The sequence below is a fragment of the Heterodontus francisci genome, chromosome 32 (assembly GCF_036365525.1).
Source record: "Heterodontus francisci isolate sHetFra1 chromosome 32, sHetFra1.hap1, whole genome shotgun sequence".
Lineage (NCBI taxonomy): Eukaryota > Metazoa > Chordata > Chondrichthyes > Heterodontiformes > Heterodontidae > Heterodontus > Heterodontus francisci.
In genome coordinates this window covers 37,821,175-37,843,103 of record NC_090402.1, presented here as the reverse complement: position 1 = coordinate 37,843,103, position 21,929 = coordinate 37,821,175, and the positions used below count along the sequence as shown (strand labels likewise).

At 43.5% G+C, this 21,929-nt stretch overlaps 1 protein-coding gene across 7 annotated transcripts in view; it reads left to right on the top strand.

Annotated features, from left to right (window-relative positions):
* Nucleotides 1-21,929, top strand: part of LOC137347765 (astrotactin-2-like) — a 1,864,757-nt gene that overhangs the window by 136,524 nt on the left and 1,706,304 nt on the right. For all 7 annotated transcript variants that reach the window (XM_068012699.1, XM_068012698.1, XM_068012697.1 and 4 more), the window contains exon 2: nt 16,669-16,856. In XM_068012699.1, coding sequence (XP_067868800.1) covers nt 16,671-16,856 — 186 coding nt within the window. In that variant the 5' untranslated portion in view covers nt 16,669-16,670. The remainder of the gene's footprint in view (nt 1-16,668; nt 16,857-21,929) is intronic.

Sequence of the window (21,929 nt, the reverse complement as noted above, 5' to 3'; positions counted from 1 at the left end):
ACAAAATACATCCAAAGGTAAAATTTCTTGATATGCCAGTTAATAACTGACTAATTATATGAGTTGTTTCATGTATGAGCTAGGACAGTGGGTGCTGACAGACTATTGGACTGTGGAAGGCATCACAGTTGAGCCTGATCCTGTGATCACCTAGTATTGAGTAGCCAGGTTTACTGAGCAATAATCAAAAAAGAAATCCTGGCTGATATTTCTGATCTTTGTTCAAAATCTTGAGATAAATTGGCACAGCCCTACGGTTTACTCAGCAAAAACCCGGGAATGAATCTTGCTGGTCTGTATGAATCTATAATGAACTTTAAGAACTATATTTTCATGCATCTAAAACACAGTCTTGATATGCTATGAAGAAAGAGCCCATCTTATTTGTAAGTCTCATCAAATATTTTGTCACAACTCATAGTGGCTCACACATTATTTTTTTTAGGGGTTCTGAATGCAAAGAGTTTTATAATGTACAACTGCAACAAAGTATGTCTAATTCTTATGCAACACCAGGCAGTCTATCTATCCACTGAGCCACTAAATGAGCTTTCACTGTAGCAAATTAATTGGAATATTTTACCTGATTCATTGCTATTCAGCAGCTCAAGTCATATCTCCTATTTCAGTGGTCTTGAAGTGAAAGAAAGAAAACGAGTTACTGGGTAAAGGGGAAGGAGAGAAGCATTTTTCACAGCATGCTTTGCATGTTGATGGTGCAAATGAGCTTGCCTGCTGTTTCCATTATCTGGCATGCAAGTGCCTTGTGCTGCAAATTAATTCTAAACTTCACACATTAATGGTGAGGTTTATTTATATTTAAATGTACAGATCAATTTACCAATACATTTAATTATACCAAACTAAGTGGCAAGAGCTGTATTTTCTTAATGAAGAAGTCTGCTGAATTTCCTCTGCTCGCTCTTTGTAACTGGTTGTCAGATTGTTCTAGCTGGCTGAATTTTCAGCAATTTGTTTTGAGCTCCAGAAGCAAATCATCAAAATTTATGAATGAATTCCCAGCTGATTTTTATTTTATTCAGCGTACAAACCCTTTGAGCAAATTCTATCAGAAAAAAATAAATCCCAAGAGGCCAATGGTGGCCCTGTTTCCAAATAGTATCCAAGATAGGCGCAATGCAGAGGAAGAAGGGGAGCTAATCCTTTTCTCCCATTCTGTTCCTGAAGAGCAGTGCATTTGAAGTCCTCTGTGGCATTTCTGGTGTCTGCACATAACTGCATCTGAAGAGATGGTCAACAGTGTAAATTGTAAAGGAGGCCAAGTAAGCTTTTTACACTGGTCCTCTAATAGCATTGGATGCAGATCAAGAGCATATTGCCTCTGTGAAAATCTGTTGCAACTGATTCTAGAGGTATTCTGTTAGTATTTTGTACTTGTACCACCCCCCCCCCCCCCCCCCACCCCCCGCACTCACCCCACCCTCTGTCCTTTTGAGATGCAACTTATATGGAGACAAATGAGAAATAACTACTATCCTCCATGGCATCTGCGAAGGTTATTCTCCTGGGTCTCTCCTGAGCTGCAAAAAAACCCCTGATTCCCTAACCCAGTAGAAATCATGGCTGGATTTTTTTTATTCATTCATGGGATGTGGGCATTGCTGGCTAGGCCAGCATTTATTTCCTTCACCTAATGGCCCTTGAGAAGGTGGTGGTGAGCTGCCTTCTTGAACCGCTGGAGTTTGGCACAAACCCCCAGATGTTAGTAAGGAGGACTTTGCAGGGTCAACAGGACTGGGTTTGCCATTGTCGTTTCCAGTGCCTAGGTCGATGCCGGGTGGTCTGTCCGATTTCATTCTTTATTGACTTCATAGCGGTTAGATACAACTGAGTGGCTTGCTAGGCCATTTCAGAGGGCATGTAAGAGTTAACCGCATTGTTGTGGCTCTGGAGTCACATGTAGGCCAGACTAGGTAAGGACGCAGATTTCCTTCCCTAAAGGACATTTGTGAACCAGATGGGTTTTTACAACAATCAACAATTTTATGCCCCCTGCAGGAGCGGGCTGGAGGTGTGGGGTGGTCGTAAAATTAAGTGGAAAGCAGGGGTGCCGTTCCCATCACATTCCCACCCATGTTGCAATTTTACAAGGGGCGGCGGTGGCGAGAAACGGCCCACCCGCCCCAGGCCAATTAAAGCCCTAAAGTAGCTAATTAACTGCACTTAGCCTCTTCCCGCCGCTGCTGATATTTTACCAGTGGTCAGCTGGTGGCTCAGGCCCCCCAAGAGACTGCCCACTAAAACCTGGCAGGCTCCTTGTGAGCTGGGGGTGGGGGGGGGGGCTCTCATGATCAGGCACCCTGTGCCTTACGTAGGGCCTTCCCCACGGCCCAACCGCCCCCACTAAAATACATCTCCACACCACCCCCTCCCCACTACCTGACGCCCTCTTGCCTCGGTGAGGCCCCACAAACCTATCCTTTTTCTGGGGCTGGCTTCCCTCTTGCTCCACTCCCTGGCTACAGTCCCAGCAGTGGCCACCGCTCCCGGTGGCGCTGCTGGGACTGAGAGCTGCCGGCCCGCTGATTGACCAGCAGCTCTTGGAGGCAGGACTTCCTGCCTTAGAGGGACGGAAGTCCCATCTGAGGCCAATTAAGAGCCTGGGCCACGTAAGATCATAGTGTGGCTTCCAGGCCGGCAGAGGCAGGCTCACCCCTGACTTTTTTGGCTAGTAGGCGCGGCCTCCCGTCCAATGTAAAATTCCAGCTCATCTCTCTCTCTCTGGCCATACCACTGCTCCACGCAGGCCCAGGGACCTGTCAGTATGCTTAGCACTCATTGCTGCTGGACAGGACCAGAAAGGAAGATCCGCTCTTTAATTTCCTCTTTGTTTTATTTTTGGCACATAGTTTAATGTGCTTCGGATTAAGGTCTTGCCTGCTCCAGTCATTAACCAGTGTAAATTAAATGGTGAATAGCCACTCTGAAACAGCACAAATGGGAATATTAATGCAAACATATTAACTAACTATAGAAACAGGCTACTCAGTATACAATGTTTGTCCTTTGTTGGGAAGATAATTGGTTCATGAGAGATTTCTCAAGTGCTCTGGTGTGTGTGCTGGTATCTGTTGAGTCTGATGCATGGACCACAAGTTTAACGCAGAGGGTTAGTTTTGCTGTATGTAGAAAAGCAGTTCTCCTGTCTTCTGCAAAACTCATAAAGACTCTCATAAAGAGAGTTGATGGCAGAATATAGGGCATTGTGCCCAATCTGGTGTTATATTCTCCTAGTTATCCATGGGTATGTGACAGGTCTGAAGTGTGGTTTCAAAGTAACTTTGTTCTGCTTCTTCTGCCTGCCAGAGGAATGTTTGCTATTTTTCAGATCAAGGTTGAACACCTACTGGATCAAATACATCTTTTGCAATTGATTTAACAGATCAAATGTGTGATGAGATCACTAGCCAGGAGTCTTGCTTTAAGCCAGTGCGCCTGATTCAAAGTGATGCTCACCAGAAACACAGCTTTGTTGGGTCAGATACATTGTGTAGATGCTGGACAGTGAAGGTACTGTCAGTGAAGTATGACCTTCATTCCCATGAATGTGACAGACAACATTTTGTTTTACAATTTTTCCTCCCAATCGTGTCTTCTGTAATGAGGGCAAATCATAGGTTTTATATTTAGGAAGGATGAGAATGAAATGGCCAGAGCATCTTGTGTTTTTTTTTTGAGCAAGCTAACTTGAACCGGGGTAAGAACATTAGAAATAGGAGCAGGAGTAGGCCATACGCACCTCAAGCCTGCTCCACTGTTCACTAAGATCATGGCTGATCTGATCTTCACCACAACTCTACTTTCCTGCCTGTTTGCCGTCGCCCTTAATTCCCTTTATAGTTCAAAAATTTGCCTATCTCAGCTGTGAATATAATCAATGACTTGGCCTCCACAGCTATCTGGGCTAGAGAATTCCAAAGATTCACGACTCTCTGAGAGCAGAAATTCTTCCTCATCTCAATCTTAAATGGGCAACCCCTTATTTTGAAAGTGTGCTTCCTAGTTGTAGATTCACCCACGAGGTAAAACGTCCTGTCAGCATCTAACTGGTCCAGCCCCCTCAGAATCTTACGTTTCAATTAGATCACTTTTCATTCTTCTAAACTCTAACGAGTATGGGCCCAACCTGCTCAAGCTTTCCTCATAAGATAACACCTGAATCCCAGGAAACAACCTAGTGAACCTTCTCTGGACTGCCTCCAATGCATGTATACTCCTCCTTAAATAGGGAGACTAAATCTGTACACCGTACTCTAGGTATGGTTTCACCAATGCCCTGTACAGTTGCGGCAAGACTTCCCTACTTTTATCCTCCATCCCCCTTACAATAAAGGCCAACATTCCATTTGCCTTCCTAATTACTTACTGTACCTGCATGTTAACTTTTTGTGTTTCATTTATGAGGACACCCAGATCCTTCTGTACCGCAGCATTCTGTAATCTCTCTCCATTTAAATAATATTTCGCTTTTCTATCCTTCCTGCCGAAGTGGATAACCTGACATTTTCCTACATGATGCCTCATTGGTCAAATTTTTGCCCACTCACTTAACCTATCTATATCCCTTTGCAGACTCTTTTGTGATCACCAACTTGGTTTCCCACCTTTCTTTGTATTGTCAGCAAATTTGGCTACAATACACTTGGTCACTTCATCCAAATCATTAATATAAAGAGAACAAAGAACAAAGAAAATTACAGCACAGGAACAGGCCCTTCGGCCCTCCAAGCCTACACCGATCCAAATCCTCTATCTAAACCTGTCACCTATTTTCGAAGGGTCTGTATCTCTTTACTTCCTGCCCATTCATGTATCTGTCCAGATACATCTTAAAAGACGCTATCGTGCCCACGTCTACCACCTCCACTGGCAATGCGTTCCAGGCACCCACCACCCTCTGCGTAAAGAACTTTCCACGCATATCCCCCCTAAACTTTTCCCCTTTCACTTTGAACTCGTGTCCCCTTGTAATTGAAATCCCCACTCTGGGAAAACGCTTCTTGCTATCCACCCTGTATATACCTCTCATGATTTTGTACACCTCAATCAGGTCCCCCCTCAACCTCCGTCTTTCTAATGAAAATAATCCTAATCTACTCAACCTCTCTTCATAGCTAGCGCCCTCCATACCAGGCAACATCCTGGTGAACCTCCTCTGCACCCTTTCCAAAGCATCCACATCCTTTTGGTAATGTGGCGACCAGAACTGCACGCAGTATTCCAAATGTGGCCGAACCAAAGTCCTATACAACTGTAACATGACCTGCCAACTCTTGTACTCAATACCCCGTCCGATGAAGGAAAGCATGCCGTATGCCTTCTTGACCACTCTATTGACCTGCGTTGCCACCGTCAGGGAACAATGGACCTGAACACCCAAATCTCTCTGTACATCAATTTTCCCCAGGACTTTTCCACTTACTGTATAGTTCACTCTTGAATTGGATCTTCCAAAATGCATCACCTCGCATTTGCCCTGATTGAACTCCATCTGCCATTTCTCTGCCCAACTCTCCAGTCTATATTCTGCTGTATTCTCTGACAGTCCCCTTCACTATCTGCTACTCCACCAATCTTAGTGTCATCTGCAAACTTGCTAATCAGACCACCTATACTTTCCTCCAAATCATTTATGTATATCACAAACAACAGTGGTCCCAGCACGGATCCCTGTGGAACACCACTGGTCACACGTCTCCATTTTGAGAAACTCCCTTCCACTGCTACTGTCTGTCTCCTGTTGCCCAGCCAATTCTTTATCCATCTAGCTAGTACACCTTGGACCCCATGCGCCTTCACTTTCTCCATCAGCCTACCATGAGGAACCTTATCAAACGCCTTACTGAAGTCCATGTATACGACATCTACAGCCCTTCCCTCATCAATCAACTTTGTCACTTCCTCAAAGAATTCTATTAAGTTGGTAAGACATGACCTTCCCTGCACAAAACCATGTTGCCTAGCACTGATAAGCCCATTTTCTTCCAAATGGGAATAGATCCTATCCCTCAGTATCTTCTCCAGCAGCTTCCCTACCACTGACGTCAGGCTCACCGGTCTATAATTACCTGGATTATCCCTGCTACCCTTCTTAAACAAGGGGACAACATTAGCAATTCTCCAGTCCTCCGGGACCTCACCCGTGTTTAAGGATGTTGCAAAGATATCTGTTAAGGCCCCAGCTATTTCCTCTCTCGCTTCCCACAGTAACCTGGGATAGATCCCATCCGGACCTGGGGACTTGTCCACCTTAATGCCTTTTAGAATACCCAACACTTCCTCCCTCCTTATGCCGACTTGACCTAGAGTAATCAAACATCTGTCCCTAACCTTAACATCCGTCATGTCCCTCTCCTCGGTGAATACCGATGCAAAGTACTCGTTTAGAATCTCACCCATTTTCTCTGATTCCACGCATAACTTTCCTCCTTTGTCCTTGAGTGGGCCAATCCTTTTTCTAGTTACCCTCTTGCTCCTTATATATGAATAAAAGGCTTTGGGATTTTCCTTAACCCTGTTTGCTAAAGATATTTCATGACCCCTTTTAGCCCTCTTAATTCCTCATTTCAGATTGCGCCTACAATCCCGATATTCTTTCAAAGCTTCGTCTTTCTGCAGCCGCCTAGACCTTATGTATGCTTCCTTTTTCCTCTTAGCTAGTCTCACAATTTCACCTGCCAACCATGGTTCCCTAATCTTGCCATTTCTACCCCTCATTTTCACAGGAACATGTCTCTCCTGCACGCTAATCAAGCCTCCCACATATCAAATGTGGATTTACCTTCAAACAGCTGCTCCCAATCTACATTCCCCAGCTCCTGCCGAATTTTGGTGTAGTTGGCCTTCCCGCAATTTAGCACTCTTCCTTTAGGACCACTCTCGTCTTTGTCCATGAGTATTCTAAAACTTACGGAATTGTGATCACTATTCCCAAAGTAGTCCCCTACTGAAACGTCAACCAACTGGCCCGGCTCATTCCCCAACACCAGGTCCAGTATGGCCCCTTCCCGAGTTGGACTATTTACATACTGCTCGAGAAAACCCTCCTGGATGCTCCTTACAAATTCTGCTCCATCTAGACCTCTAACACTAAGTGAATCCCAGTCAATGTTGGGAAAATTAAAATCTCCTATCACCACCACCCTGTTGCTCCTACATCTTTCCATAATCTGTTTACATATTTGTACCTCTATCTCACGCTCGCTGTTGGGAGGCCTGTAGTACAGCCCCAACATTGTTACCGCGCCCTTCCTATTTCTGAGTTCTGCCCATATTGCCTCACAGCTCGAGTCCTCCATAGTGCCTTCCTTCAGCACAGCTGTGATATCCTCTTTAACCAGTAATGCAACTCCTCCACCCCTTTTACCTCCCTCTCTATCCCGCCTGAAGCATCGGTATCCTGGGATATTTAGTTGCCAATCATGCCCTTCCCTTAACCAAGTCTCAGTAATAGCAATAACATCATACTCCCAGGTACTAATATCCAAGCCCTAAGTTCATCTGCCTTACCTACTACACTTCTTGCATTAAAACAAATAAACCTCAGACCACCAGTCCCTTTGCTTTCATCATCTGCTCCCTGCCTACTCTTTCCCTTAGTCACGCTGACTTCATTATCTAGTTCCTTACAGGCTTTAGTTACTACCTCCTTACTGTCCACTGACCTCATTTGGTTCCCATCCCCCTGCCACATTAGTTTAAACCCTCCCCAACAGCGTTAGCAAAAGCACCCTCAAGGACATTGGTTCCAGTCCGGCCCAGGTGTAGACCGTCCAATTTGTAATAGTCCCACCTCCCCCAGAACTGGTCCCAATGTCCCAAAAATCTGAACCCCTCCCTCCTGCACCATCTGTCAATCCACGCATTCATCCTGACTATTCTTTCATTTCTACTCTGACTATCACGTGGCACTGGTAGCAATCCTGAGATTACTACCTCTGAGGTCCTACTTTTTAACTTGGCTCCTAACTCCCTAAATTCTGCTTGTAGGACCTCATCCCGTTTTTTACCTATATCATTGGTGACTATGTGCACAACGACAACTGGCTGTTCCCCCTCCCCCTTCAGAATGTTCTGCAGCCGATCTGAGACATCCCTGACCCGTGCGTGCACCTGGGAGGCAACATACCATTCGGGAGTCTCGTTTTCGACCACAGAACCGCCTATCTACTCCCCTTACAATCGAATCCCCTGTGACTATAGCCCTTCCACTCTTTTTCCCGCCCTTCTGAACAGCAGAGCCAGCCACGGTGCCATGAACCTGGCTACTGCTGCCTTCCCCTGGTGAGCCATCTCCCTCAACAGTATCCAAAACGGTATACCTGTTGTGGAGGGAGATGACCGCAGGGGACACCTGCGCTGCCTTCCTGCTCTTTCTCTGCCTTTTGGTCACCCATTCCCTTTCTCCCTCAGCAATCCTAATCTGCGGTGTGACCAATTCGCTAAAAGTGCTATCCACTACCTCCTCAGCATCGCGGATGCTCCAAAGTGAGTCCATCCGCAGCTCCAGAGCCATCATGCGGTCTAACAAGAGCTGCAGCTGGACACACTTCCTGCACGTGAAGGAGTCAGGGACATCAGCCATGTCCCTGAGCTCCCACATTGAGCAAGAGGAGCATGTCACGGGCCTGAGATCTCCTGCCATTTTTAATCTTAAACTTAGTTAAATGAAAAAGGAACGAAAAGTTTTTAACCGATCACACGTTAAAAAAAAAGAGAAATAGAAAAAGCCTTACCTTATCTACACACCACCGAGTCCTTTTTTTTTGGTTCGAGGAGGATGGCGGTTGGGAGGCACTACAGGTGTAGTGTCTGAGGTTCAGAAACGGCCCAAATATATAGGGTTTTACTTACCCAGCAGCCCCCTGGTCTCCGCCGAAAACAAAAAGAAATTAAGTTTACTTTAAACTGACCTTCCCAGCTTCTCACTCGCTCGCACTCTCTGCTCCCAAAAAAGCTGCTGCAATGAAAGCTTACAATATAGATTGTAAATAGTTGAGGCCCCAGCACTGATCCCTTGAGCAACCTGAAAATGATCCATTTATCCCGAATTGCTGTTTCCTATTATTAGCCAATCCTCTATCCATGCTAATATATTACCCCCAACACCATGAGCTCTTATCTTGTGCAGTAACCTTTTTTGTAGCACCTTATTTAATGCCTTTTAGAAATCCATATACACTACATCGACTGGTTCCCCTTCATCTACCCTGCTCGTTACTTCTTCCTAGAACTCCAATTTGTCAAACATGATTTCTCTTTCATACAATCAAGCAGAGTCAACATGGTTTTATTATGGTTTTCTGAATGTCCCGCTACTAATTCCTTAATAATGGATTCCAGTATTTTCTCAATGAAAGATTTCAGGTTAACTGGCCTATAGTTTCCTCTGCCTCCCTCCTTTCCTGAATAGGGCCATTACATTTGCAGTTTTCCAATCTGCTGGGATCTTTCCAGAATCTCAGGAATTTTGGAAGATTCCAACCAATGCATCCACTATCTCTGCAGCTATTTCTCTGAATGGAGGCCCAGGAGACTTGTCAGTATTTAGTCCCATAAGTTTGCCTGGTACTTTTTCCTCTCGTGATAATTGTTTTAAGTTCCTCCCACCCTTTTGCCCCTTGATTTTCTACTATTATTGGGATGCTTTTCGTATCTTCTACTATGAAGACAGATATAAAATATTTGCTCAACATCTCTTGCCATTTCCTTGTTTCCCATTATTAATTACCCAGTCTCATTCTCTAAGGGACTAACGTTTACTTTAGCTACTTTATTTTATATACTTGTCGAGCTCTTACTGTCTTTTTATATTGCTTACTAGGTTGCTCTCATAATCTATTTTCTCCCTCTTTATATTTTTTAGTCATCCTGTGCTGGTTTCTAAAATTTTCCCGATCTCTGGTCTACCACTAATCTTTGCACCATGCCTTTTCTTCCAATTTGATACCATCCTTAACTTCCTTAGTTAGCCACAGATTGTTCCTCCTTCTCGTGAAGTCTTTCTTTCTCAATGGAATACATCTTTGTTGAGAATTATGAAATATCTCTTTAAATGGCTGCCACTGCTTATCTACTGTCTTACCTTATAATCTATTTCCCCAGTCCAGTTCAGCTAACTTTGCTTTCATACCTTTGTAATTGCCTTTATTTAAATTTAAGACTCTAGTTTCAGACCCAAGTTTCTCACCCTCAAACTGTATGTGAAATTCATCCATGTTATGATCACTTTTCCCTAAAGGATCCTTTACCATGCAATCAGTAATTAATCCTGTTTTGTTACACATTACCAGATCTAAAATAACCTGTTCCCTGGTTGGTTCAACAACGTATTGTTCTAAGAAACAGTCCCAAGTACACTCTATGAACTTGTCCTTAAGGCTGTCTTTACCAATTTTATTTGTCCAATATATATAAAGATTAAACTTGCCCACAATCACTGCATTACCCTTCTTACAAGCCACCATTATTTCTTTCTTTCTTCTGTTAAAGGGCTACAGACTGCTTCCACTAGTGACGCCTTTCCCTTCCAATTTCTTATCTCCACCCAAACTGATGCTACATCTTAATCTTTCAAATCAGGATCATTTCTCACTTACTGTACTAATCTCATCCTTTATTAACAGAGCTTTCCCACCTCCTTTTCCTTTCTGACTACCCTTCCAAAATATCAAGCACCCTGAATATTGAGTTCCCAGCCTTGATCACCTTGTAACGACATCTCTGAAATGGCTATCAGATTATTTATTTCTATTTGTGTCATCAATTGATCTATCCTTTTATAACTGCTGCATGTATTCAGATTAAGAGCCTTTAATTTTGCCTTTTTACTATTTTTCCCTCCTCTGACCTTATTTGTTGGTGCACTCTCATGCTTGTATGCTATGTCCTTTACTGTCACATTCTGGTTATCATTATCCATATCACAACCCTGCATGATTGCTTTTCTGTTTAACTTTTTTAATTTCTCCTCACTTGAACCCTTCCCCTCCCCCCCACTATTTAGTCTGTCTACAGCCTTAGTTATTTAAATTGCCAGGACCACTGGTCCCAGCATGGTTCAAGTGAAGCCCATTCCAGTGGAACAGCTCCCTCTCTCCAGTATTGGCGCCAGTGCCCCATGAATTGTAACCCGTTTCTTACACACCAATCTTTGAGCCATGCATTCAACTCTGTGATCTGAGAGACTCTATGCCAATTTGCTAGTGACTCAGGTAGTAACCCAGAGATTATTACCTTTGTGGTTCTGCTTTTTAATTTAGTCCCAAGCTGCTCATACTCCCTTAGCAAAACCTCATTTTTTTAGTCGTAACTATGTAGTTGCTACACGGACTATGACAACTGGAGCTTTCTTCTCCCACTCCCAAGTTTCTCTCCAGCCCTGAGGAGATGTCCTTAATCCTGGCACCAGGCAGACAACACAGCTTCAGGACTCATGCTCTTGGCTATTGAGAGCAGCATCAATCCCCATCACTATACTGATCTCCTACCATGACTCCATTCCTTTTTACTCGCTCAACTTGAATGACCTCATGTACCGAGAAGCCAGCGCAGGCACAATGGACTGAATAGCCTCTTTCTGTACTGTATGATTAGTTGCAATGAGTTTCTCTTTCTGCCTCGTTCCCCCCCCCCCCCCACCCCATTCCACCTATCAACAGAAATTGAAAATAAACCAGAGCATCAAAATCACAATTGTTTGCCAGTCATGATTCACGACCTACAATGCTTTACTTTGATTGCAATCCACCCGGCAGCCTCCTCACAGATTGAGTTTGGCTTTTCTGGGCAATGATCAATCAGCCTATTTTTTGTGTTTTCATTCTTCACCCAGTAAATAATATAATCCAGTTTGTTCAATCAGTTGAAGCTTGTTTTTCCTGTGCAAACCCACACAATGGGACTATGAATGGATTTTAGTCATCCGCCAAACTTATCATCGCTACACAAAACCAACATATATTAAAGATTACCTGTCAAAATGTTGTTCTCCCTCCAAATGGTAAGTGTATAAATATAATTAATGGGTGCTTTTGTGATATTTTGTGTCTTCGTATCTTGTTGTGATCACAGTCATTCTGGTGTGTGCTTAATGTGATTACAATAGCTGCTGCCAACACGAAAGTGCAATCCCTCGAGGTTTAAGATCTCAATTGTTGTAAGTTAAATGAGTAATGGAGAAGAGGATCTATTACTATAATTTAAACAAGCAACAGAGAAGGGACAGGTTACTTTTTTTTTCTGTGGTGATGTTCATGTCTACATACCTACAAATATTCTAGGATCTGGAATATCCTCACCCATCCAACTCAATTTCAGAATAGTGGGCATAAATAAAGTCAGCTTTACTAGATTCCTGTGTGCAGACCATTGGGTTTGAGCATCGTCATTACCAGGACTGGTTCAACAAAAATGATGCTGAAATATGTGACCTCCTGGAACAAAAACGAGCAGCCTTCATTCCCTGGCTGAACAATCCAAGGTCACTAGTCAAGAAGGTAACATTCCAACAGCTCAAGGCTAACACCCAAAGACAAATCTGGAAGATAAAAGACAAGTGGTGGGAAGAGAAAGCCCAAGAGATCCAACTATATGCTGACCTTCAAGACATGCAGAGCTTTTTTGAAGCCACCAGGGCTATCTATAGAACAAGGTCAAATGGATAAAATCCCCTTTGCTCACAGGATGGTGTCTCTGTTTAGGATGACAATGCCATCTGTCAATACTGCAAAGAACATTTTCAGCAACTCAATCATGAATCCACAATGGCAGCTGATACTCTCCAGGCTAACCCCAGTAAACAGTGATGGTAAACAGTGATAGAATCTATGGGTGAACCACCATCAATGAGAGAGCTACAACAAGCAATCAAACAGATGAGAAACAACAAAGCCTGCGGCCCCAATGGTATTCCAGCTGAGATCTTCAAAGCCGGTGGGCTTTTGCTCACATCAAGACTCCATGCACTCATCCTACAGATTTGGGAGGAATAAGAACTCCCCCCACCCCGACTTCAGGAATGCGACAATTGCAACTTTCTCCAAGAAGGGAGATAAGTCAAGATAAATCATGCTGTGGAAACTATCAAGGTATTTCCCTCTTGTCCATGGCAGGAAACATCCGGCATGCATTCTCCTGAATTGCCTACTTCCTATGGCTGAGGGAATCCTCCCAGAGACATAGTGTGGCTTTAGACCTTTCAGAGGAACCTCCATCATGGTTCTTGTTGCCAGAGTCAAAGAAAAGTCAAGAAAAATGTCAAGAACACCACCAAGAGCTCTTCATTATATTCATCAACCTGGCCTATATTCATCAACCTGACCAAAGCATTTGACTCAGTGAGTCCCGAGGCTCTGTTGATTGATTGTGGTCCAAAGATTTGGATGTCCAAGAAACTTCTAAATGATCCTGCAATTGCTCCATGATGATATAACTGCAACTGTCTTGAGTGGGAATTCTGAAACAGACGCCTTCAAAATCCGGACCGGGGACAAGCAAGACTGTATGATAGCCCCCATGCTGTTCACAATCTACCTGATGGATCAACTGCTGTCTGGTATGAGTACTAAATACTGCCTAGATGGAAAACTGTTTAACCTCAGTTGCCTCCGTGCCAAAACTAAACTGACCACCATAGGCATACGTGATCTACAGTTTGCGGATGACCGTAGTGTTGTTGTCCACTCTGCACCAGATTTGGAAGCCACTCGAGAACTCTTCAATCTTTGCATGCAAGTGATTAGGTCTGTCCATAAATGTTGACAAAACAAAACTCAATCAACTCACACTTGTTAAGCCTAATATTCCACCTCTCATATATGTTGAAGGAGAGACTCTGGAACATGTTGATCACTTCCCATACCTTGGCAGCTACCCCTGTTCAAAATGCCACCATTGACTAGGAGATTCAACACCAGATAAGCTGCGCCAGCTTAGCCTTCTACAAACTACAGCAGCGAGTGTTTGACAACAATGATCTCCAAGTCAACAAAGGTCCTAGTGTACAGAACTGTTGTTGTCACCACACTCCTGTACTGCAGTAAGACCTGGACTGTGTATCAGCGACACATAAGAGTGCTGGAGAAATTCCATAAACAATGCTTCTGCTACATCCTCCGGATTCAATGGGAGGACTGTCGACCAAGCACGAGTATCCTTCTTGAAGCCAGCTCCACAAGCATTCAGGCAAAACTCCTGCAAAATCAACTTTGATGGACTGAATACTGTGTCTGGATAGCTGAAAACTGTCTCCTCACCAGGTCCTGTTTTCTCAACTCTCAAATAGCTAGAGTTCCAGGGGAGGGTAAAGAAAATGCTTCAAAAACATCCTGAAGATCTCTTTGAAGCATGGCAGCATTGATCTTGATTGCAGGGAGGAGTTTGCTGCCTATCATTCAAAATGGTGACAACTTGCCCATCAAGCTGCATCACTCTTTGAGTCTAAACCCTTGAATGATGAGGCAGAGCAGTGGCGGAGAATGAAAGAAAAAGAAGCAAATCCTGCACTCTGGATCCCACTACCTCACAGGATGTCCCGCCCCATGTGCCCAAATATCTGTGAGTCGCGAATCAGCCTGTTCGGTCACATGAAGATCCATCGAAGAGATTTGCAACCCTGTGTAGACATCATCCTTGAATCGAGGGACAGTTGCTGCTGCCGACTTGGATTTGGAACAGTGTGACTGGAAAAAATGCATGGCTGAGACATAAAAAGAAAAAAACAATGTTTGCAAATATATTGGACAGATAGATTTTGTTTTGTTTAATAGATGCCTGAATGACGATGGCTCACAAAATCAGTAATGCAGCCATCATATAAACTGTAAGAGTGAAACTGGTTTGATTTTACATTGCTTCACATTGTTTCCTCAATTTTTTATTATCATTACAGTGTAATGCAAGTGAAAGTAAGTGGAACATAATGCATATTGGAACATTCAGCCGCAATACCATATTTTGGACAGTTTTACAGTAATGGATTGCTAAGAAATATATTGTGCACCACACAAAGATCATTAAAGTTTGTTTCGCCCGTTTTAAAATCAGTTATATTTTGGCTGTTTTCTGAGTTTTATTTTTAGTTTGAAGCAAGAGGGGAAAGTCAATTTAAAAAAATGTATTTTGAATATCACAATCAAATCAAATGAAACATGCAAGGAACTAGAAATTGTAGTCATGTTAAATGAAAACCCCCACACAATTCTGTTTAATGAATTTTTTTCACTGTTAATTGTCTCTATGAATTGAAATGTAAACTCTTCAGTGTGTGAAACTTGCTGGAATTCAGACAATTGCTGAAGTTATGCAACATGTTAAACACTAGGATGATCATGTGTAATTTGTACAGTCAGGACCGTATTTTAATCCGACGACGAGGGTCCCAGCGGTAGGCCAGAAGGTGGGGGAGACCCCACCTCGGCCTTCAGTTGGACACCTGTTGCTATCACATGGTGGGCAGGTAATTAATGGCTCACTATCTGGGATGCTGTCCCTTTAAGGGGTGAGCTCCCGCTTCCAGAGCTGCCGACCAATCGGAATGCCTGCAGCTCTGCAGTACTGGCAGCATCACCGGGAGCAGTGACCAATACTGCAGAATGCCCTGCAGAGTAGAAGACTGGAGGAGACTCTGTGAGAGGTAAGTGGGGTTGAGGGTCACTGGTGCCATTCAGGCAGGCCCCAACAACAGGATTTTGTGATGGGGGTCTTCCCAGAGGGGTGACCATCACCGCCGGCAGGGGGTTGGGGAGGATGGGTGCCCTCCAGGGGCCTGGAATTTCCTCAAAGGAGGGACCACATCCTGACCCTGCTCAGAGGCCGCCAGGCTTTCCCTGGTGGTGTCTCCCCATGGCGGCAGGCCTCTCTGCCTCGTTCTTAACTGGGTAGGACAAAATGGCAGGAGCCTGCATGGGAACGGCATCCCCTGCCATTTCGTTTGCCCCTCCATCTCCAAGGGCAGCATAAAATCTTGCCCTCTGTGATGCTCTATCGTCTGGAAAAATTAACACAAAAGAATTAACAGTTGAAATAATGCAGCGGAGAGGAGTAAAAATAGGTATAAGGGAAAATGACCTGGGAGATGGTTTCCATGAACTTCCTAATGTTGGTTCAGGGGATGTGTCAAAATTTTCACTCTGATCATAATGTACGATATCTACTATTGATTTTTAACACTGCCCTTCACCCCACCACCCAAATTTGAAAGAGTTTGCAGCTGTGGTCAATGCTGGCAGATAAGCCAGTGTATTTCTTTGAAGCCATTTTGTTCTATAGATTTCAAATTACTCTTTGCCTTCTTGTTCACCTGCCTAGTCCCCAACTAGGCGCTCTATCACTGACGGTGCTGTTGCTTAATTGACTTCTGAAGATATTTGAGGTAGCTTGTCCTATGATTTTTTTTCTCTCTTTTCTTCATTCTGGGAAGCATTGCTGCACTTTCTTTGTTGGTGAAGGCAGAATATGAGGCATGCAAAATCGCGGTATTTCATAACTTTTAAGTAAATGTTTTGCTTTACACCATTTCGCCATCAGTAAGGAAAAGGTCTAATTTTTCACAAAGCAAGGCAATATTAAAATGATCCCCAATAGGATGGAATTGATCGTAATATAAAGAACAGTTTGAACTCAGAGTTTTTCTCTTTCTCATTTCAGAAATGACCGGAACAGTTGCTGATATCTCTTTGGTCCACTGGAAGCAGCAATGGCTGGAGAATGGCACCCTGTATTTCCACGTCTCCATGAGTAATGCTGAGCACCTGTCACAGATAACTCCACCAACTATGCGGGAGCCCTCTGAGATAGTGGATGAACAGATGCATGTCCTCCATGTCTCAGTCATGGTGAGAGCCCCTTCAAATAAGTCACATTCTCCCTTTTTAGCAGTATTGGAATTCAGAGCTTTTGTTTATAAGTAACAGAACTCAACTCAAGCTTATTAATTGATTGATCTAACAATACTGTGAGTAAAATGGTGTACAGTGTGGGCCATAGCCCAATTGAGTGCTTTAGGTAATGTCAGACCCAGTGGGAATGGATATGAGAGCACTAAGTGCAGAGGTGTGGTTTCTGAGCCTGTAGTACACCCACATAATGAACTTTTCACGTCTATGCTGCTAAGGGGATATGGTAATCGGGGCAGCACAGGTGTTAAAATTGTTTGTTTCAGTTATTTTCCTGTCATCCAGTGTTTTGATCAACAGTGATTTCAAAAATGGCCTGAAGCCTAGAGATATACCACACACCTACAACCTCAAGGGAAAGATAGTAAGAGTCATTAAGAAAATTGAAAGGGGTGAAAATAATATGCTGTAAAACATTACATCTTACAGGCCTTCCCTTAACTTCAACCCAACTGCAGGCCGTAGGGTTGTTTCAGTTTGTGCAAATGAAACCTGTTGTGATTATTTTCTGAACAAGTTGAATGAATGCAGCAGCTGTATCCCAAGTCCTTGAGTCTTGTGACAGAGAAGGCCAAGTGCAATGGAAACACATTTGCTGATATGATTGCAAATGTTTACACAACCACCATGCAATACAGCTTAGTATTATCCAAAGTATTAGATGGTTAAATGTCCATGCTTTGAGTTCTGAATTGAGATGGAATATAATCCATTCACCTGCAGGATCCAGATTTTGAATCCTGCTTAGACCCATGGGATGTAAATGTTGTTATGGGTTGACTGTGCATGTGCCCACTTCCAATGCAAAACTTCGACCATCACAAACCCATTTCAGAAAATTAGAAGTGTGTTCCTCACAGTCATCTGTTCATTTATTTTAATTTGTGTTATTTGACATACTATTCAGTTGTAGTCTTATGTTTGCTTTTGTATATATTTGGTCTAATCCAATTTCTTCCATCATCTTAAACACATATTTTTCTAGATCTTTTTGAGACTTTAAGAGTATGACATGAATGCAACTTTGGGCAATGTGAACCTATTGGGAGGACAAATAAGACGAGGGAATGCAGAATAAATTGTAGGATTCTGAGAAGTGTAGAGGAACAGAGAGTCCTTGGAGTACATGCCCACATATCTTTGAAAGTAGCAGGTCAAGTAGATAAGATGGTCAAGAAGGGGTTTGGGATACTTTATTGATCGAGGTAGTGTATAAGAGCAGGGATGTTGTGCTACAACTGTATGGAACACAAGTTAGTCTGTGTACGATTCTGATCACCTCATTATATGAAGGGTGTGATTGTATTGGAGGGTACAGAGGAGATTTATAGGGATCTTGCCAGGAATAGAGAATTTTTGCTTTTGAGTAAGCATTGCATAGGCTGGGGTTGTTTACTTTGGAACAGGCGAGGCTGAGAGGAGGTTTAATTGAGGTGTACACCATTATGAGGGTCCTAGATAGAGTAGATGAGAAGGATCTATTTTCCTTAGAAGAGCAGTCAATAACCAGGGTGCATAGATTTAAAATAATTGGTAGAAGGATTAGTGGGGAGTTAAGGAGTAATTCTTTTTCACCCAAAGGAGGGGTGGGGTCTGGAATTCATTGCCTGAAAGGATGGTGGAGGCAGAGATCCTCCTCATATTAAAAGAAAAACTTGAATATGCACTTGAAGTGCCGTAACCTACAGGGCTCCGGACCAAGAGCTTGAAAATGGGATTAGGCTGGATAGTTATTCTTCGCTGACAGTGACATCATGGGCCGAATGGCCTCCTTCTATGCTGTAAGTTTTTCTATGTTTCTATTAGCTAACAGTAAAGCATTGATCACAATTCAGTTATAATCCGAGGGACCAAAAGCATAAGTGAGCAGAAATATCACATGGGTAGTAGTTATCCTCTACTGAGGTTGGAATGAGGAGACACTGTTTGGTGCAGAGTACAGATAGTTTCATTCTCCATGAAGCCACTCTGTATGTAACCTGTGATCATTTACCTTCAGCACTAGCTTAGAACTGTTCTTTTGATTTGTCATCTTTAGCAGCTTTATTTTCATGAGCACAAAATTTGTAGAGAACAAAATTGCTTTGAGAGTGTGTGTTTACGTATTTGTGGACTGTACTTGGGGAATGGCAAAAGTTGATTGCCACATCGCAGAGTCCTTTATAGTTCATCACTTGATTGGCATACAAAACAGAGCCCTCCATCTGGGAAATGCTTCAGTTTTACTATGAAACCAAAGAGTAGGTTGTATTCTGTTCAGTGAACTATATATTCAGAGCTTGATTGATTTCTCCTTGAAAAAACTATTTTTAGCTCTATTCTTTGGGACCATTATCAAGTTAGAATGCACTGGTTCAGATGTTTGCATTTGAAATGAATGGAAGAAATTAGCAGATATTGTCTAATGTGCACAGAATCAAACTGGAAAACACACACAGTTGAACAGTGTGTGCAAGATTGTGCAGATAGGGGATAAAAGAAGTTGAATGTCCCAAGGGCAGTTAGTAGGTCATTGCTGGTGTACATATGTAAGGTAGGAATGTGAAATGGCTGTTTTTCTCAACCAGCATATCCCATCATATAGAACTTTTGTGCAATGTTCACATTGCATGTGTAATCAGTTATTGGCCAGTTGTAGCTGTTATTAAAATGTGGCAAAAATTCAAGAATGCGAATTCTAGGAATCTGTGTATAATGAACTGGTGATGGACATTCTTATTTAATTGATGGCACTTGAAGGCAGATTTCATTATAAAGGCACTATGACAAGCAATCGATGCAACATAGAGACTTGTATGAATTTCACTAATGTTGCAGGCCTGCAAGAAATTTACTGCCAGTTAACATCAGATTATTCCTTGTTGATTACTGGGTACAGCAAGAGCAAATTAGAGCATTCTGTGTCAAAAATTGCTGTATTTCTTTGTTTTACAATCAGATGGAGTGAGTAATTTTAACCCTCAAAACAAGAGTGTGTGGTTCGGGTGGAAGGTAAAATGTATAAATTTCAAACCTAAGCCCAACTCGCTTCGAACCCATCCACTTCAAGATTTAACAGAGGCGGAATAGGGGACGGGTAGCTAACTGGCTCGCAGGAGGTATGTCCCTAAGTTAACTATTTTACTGAGGCTGCAGGCCTAAGATTTAAATCTATGTTCCAGCTTTAACACTGGATGGCTGGTGGCCAATGGCACCCCAATCGATGCACCTGACCTCTATCTCTGTCTCTCTCTCTCTCTCCCCCTTTCTCCTGTCCTCTGCAATTAATGACTGCGGCCTGGTGCCACAGGCCTACCTGCCAGCCAGCCAGTCTTTCAATCTGGCTGGCAGCTGTCAGGAAACAATATCTAAAAATGGTGATCAGGTGCTGCCATTAACTTCAGGATTTGACGACAAACTGTAGATTAGATTAGATTAGAGATACAGCACTGAAACAGGCCCTTCGGCCCACCGAGTCTGTGCCGAACATCAACCACCCATTTATACTAATCCTACACTAATCCCATATTCCTACCAAACATCCCCACCTGTCCCTATATTTCCCTACCACCTACCTATGCTAGTGACAATTTATAATGGCCAATTTACCTATCAACCTGCAAGTCTTTTGGCTTGTGGGAGGAAACCGGAGCACCCAGAGAAAACCCACGCAGACACAGGGAGAACTTGCAAACTCCACACAGGCAGTACCGGAATCGAACCCGGGTCCCTGGAGCTGTGAGGCTGCGGTGCTAACCACTGCGCCACTGTGCCGCCCTAAACTTCGGGGGTTCCTGATTGTTAAATTGCCCCATCTCACTTGCCACTCCTTTCCACCCTCATATTACTGTTCAAAACCCCATAAAAAGTTAAGCCTGGTTCAGTGAGGTCTAACTGTGTTTTTAATGACAATTGCCGAACAACTGAACTGACCTTGAAAAAATAGTGGAATGTTGCTAACTTGTTCCATTATGAATAATTACTAGATTTTTTAAACTAAATTTTTCAAATAATTTCTTGAAGTTTTTTCATGATATCTCAGTTTCTACCCTTGCCCCGTGTGTATGCCTTAATCTTTATTTTGCCTGTGTAATATTTTTAAAACGCGAAAATTCATTAACGTAATTGGCTTTTTGATTGGCTTGATGACACCACTACAGCTTGACACTGGGAATTCCCAATTAAGTAATACTACAATCTTATGCACACTACTGAGTCAGCGGCGCTTGAGATGGCTTGGCCATGTGAACCGCATGGAAGATGGCAGGATCCACAAGGACACATCGTACAGCGAGCTCGCCACTGGCATCAGACCCACCGGCCGTCCATGTCTCCGCTTTAAAGACATCTGCAAATGCGACATGAAGTCCTGTGACATTGATCACAAGTCGTGGGAGTCAGTTGTCAGCGTTCGCCTGAGCTGGCAGGCAGCCATAAAGGCGGGGCTAAAGTGTGGCGAGTCGAAGAGACTTAGCAGTTGGCAGGAAAAAAGACAAAAGCGCAAGGGGAGAGCCAACTGTGCAACAGCCCCGACAAACAAATTTTTCTGCAGCACCTGTGGAAGTGCCTGTCACTCTAGAATTGGCCTTTATAGCCACTCCAGGCGCTGCTCCACACACCACTGACCACCTCCAGGCGCTTACCCATTGTCTCTCGAGATAAGGAGGCCAAAGAAAAATACTACAATCACTTGCAACATGGGAGAGTTAAAGATCTCGCCACAGATTTCTCTTTCGTTTGGGGAATGTGCGTGTCGCTGGTTAGGCCAACATTTATTGCCCATCCCGAATTTCCCTTGAGAAGGTGGTGGTGAGCTGCCTTCTTAAACCGCTGCAGTCCTTGGGGTGTAGATACACCAACAGTCCTGTCAGGAAGGGAGTTCCAGGATTTTGACCCAGTGACAGTGAAGGAACGGCGATGTAGTTCCCAGTCAGGATGGTGTGTGGCTTGGAGGGGAACTTGCAGGTGGTGGTGTTCCCATGCATCTGCTGCCCTTGTCCTCTAGGTAGTAGAGGTTGTGGGTTTGGAAGGTGC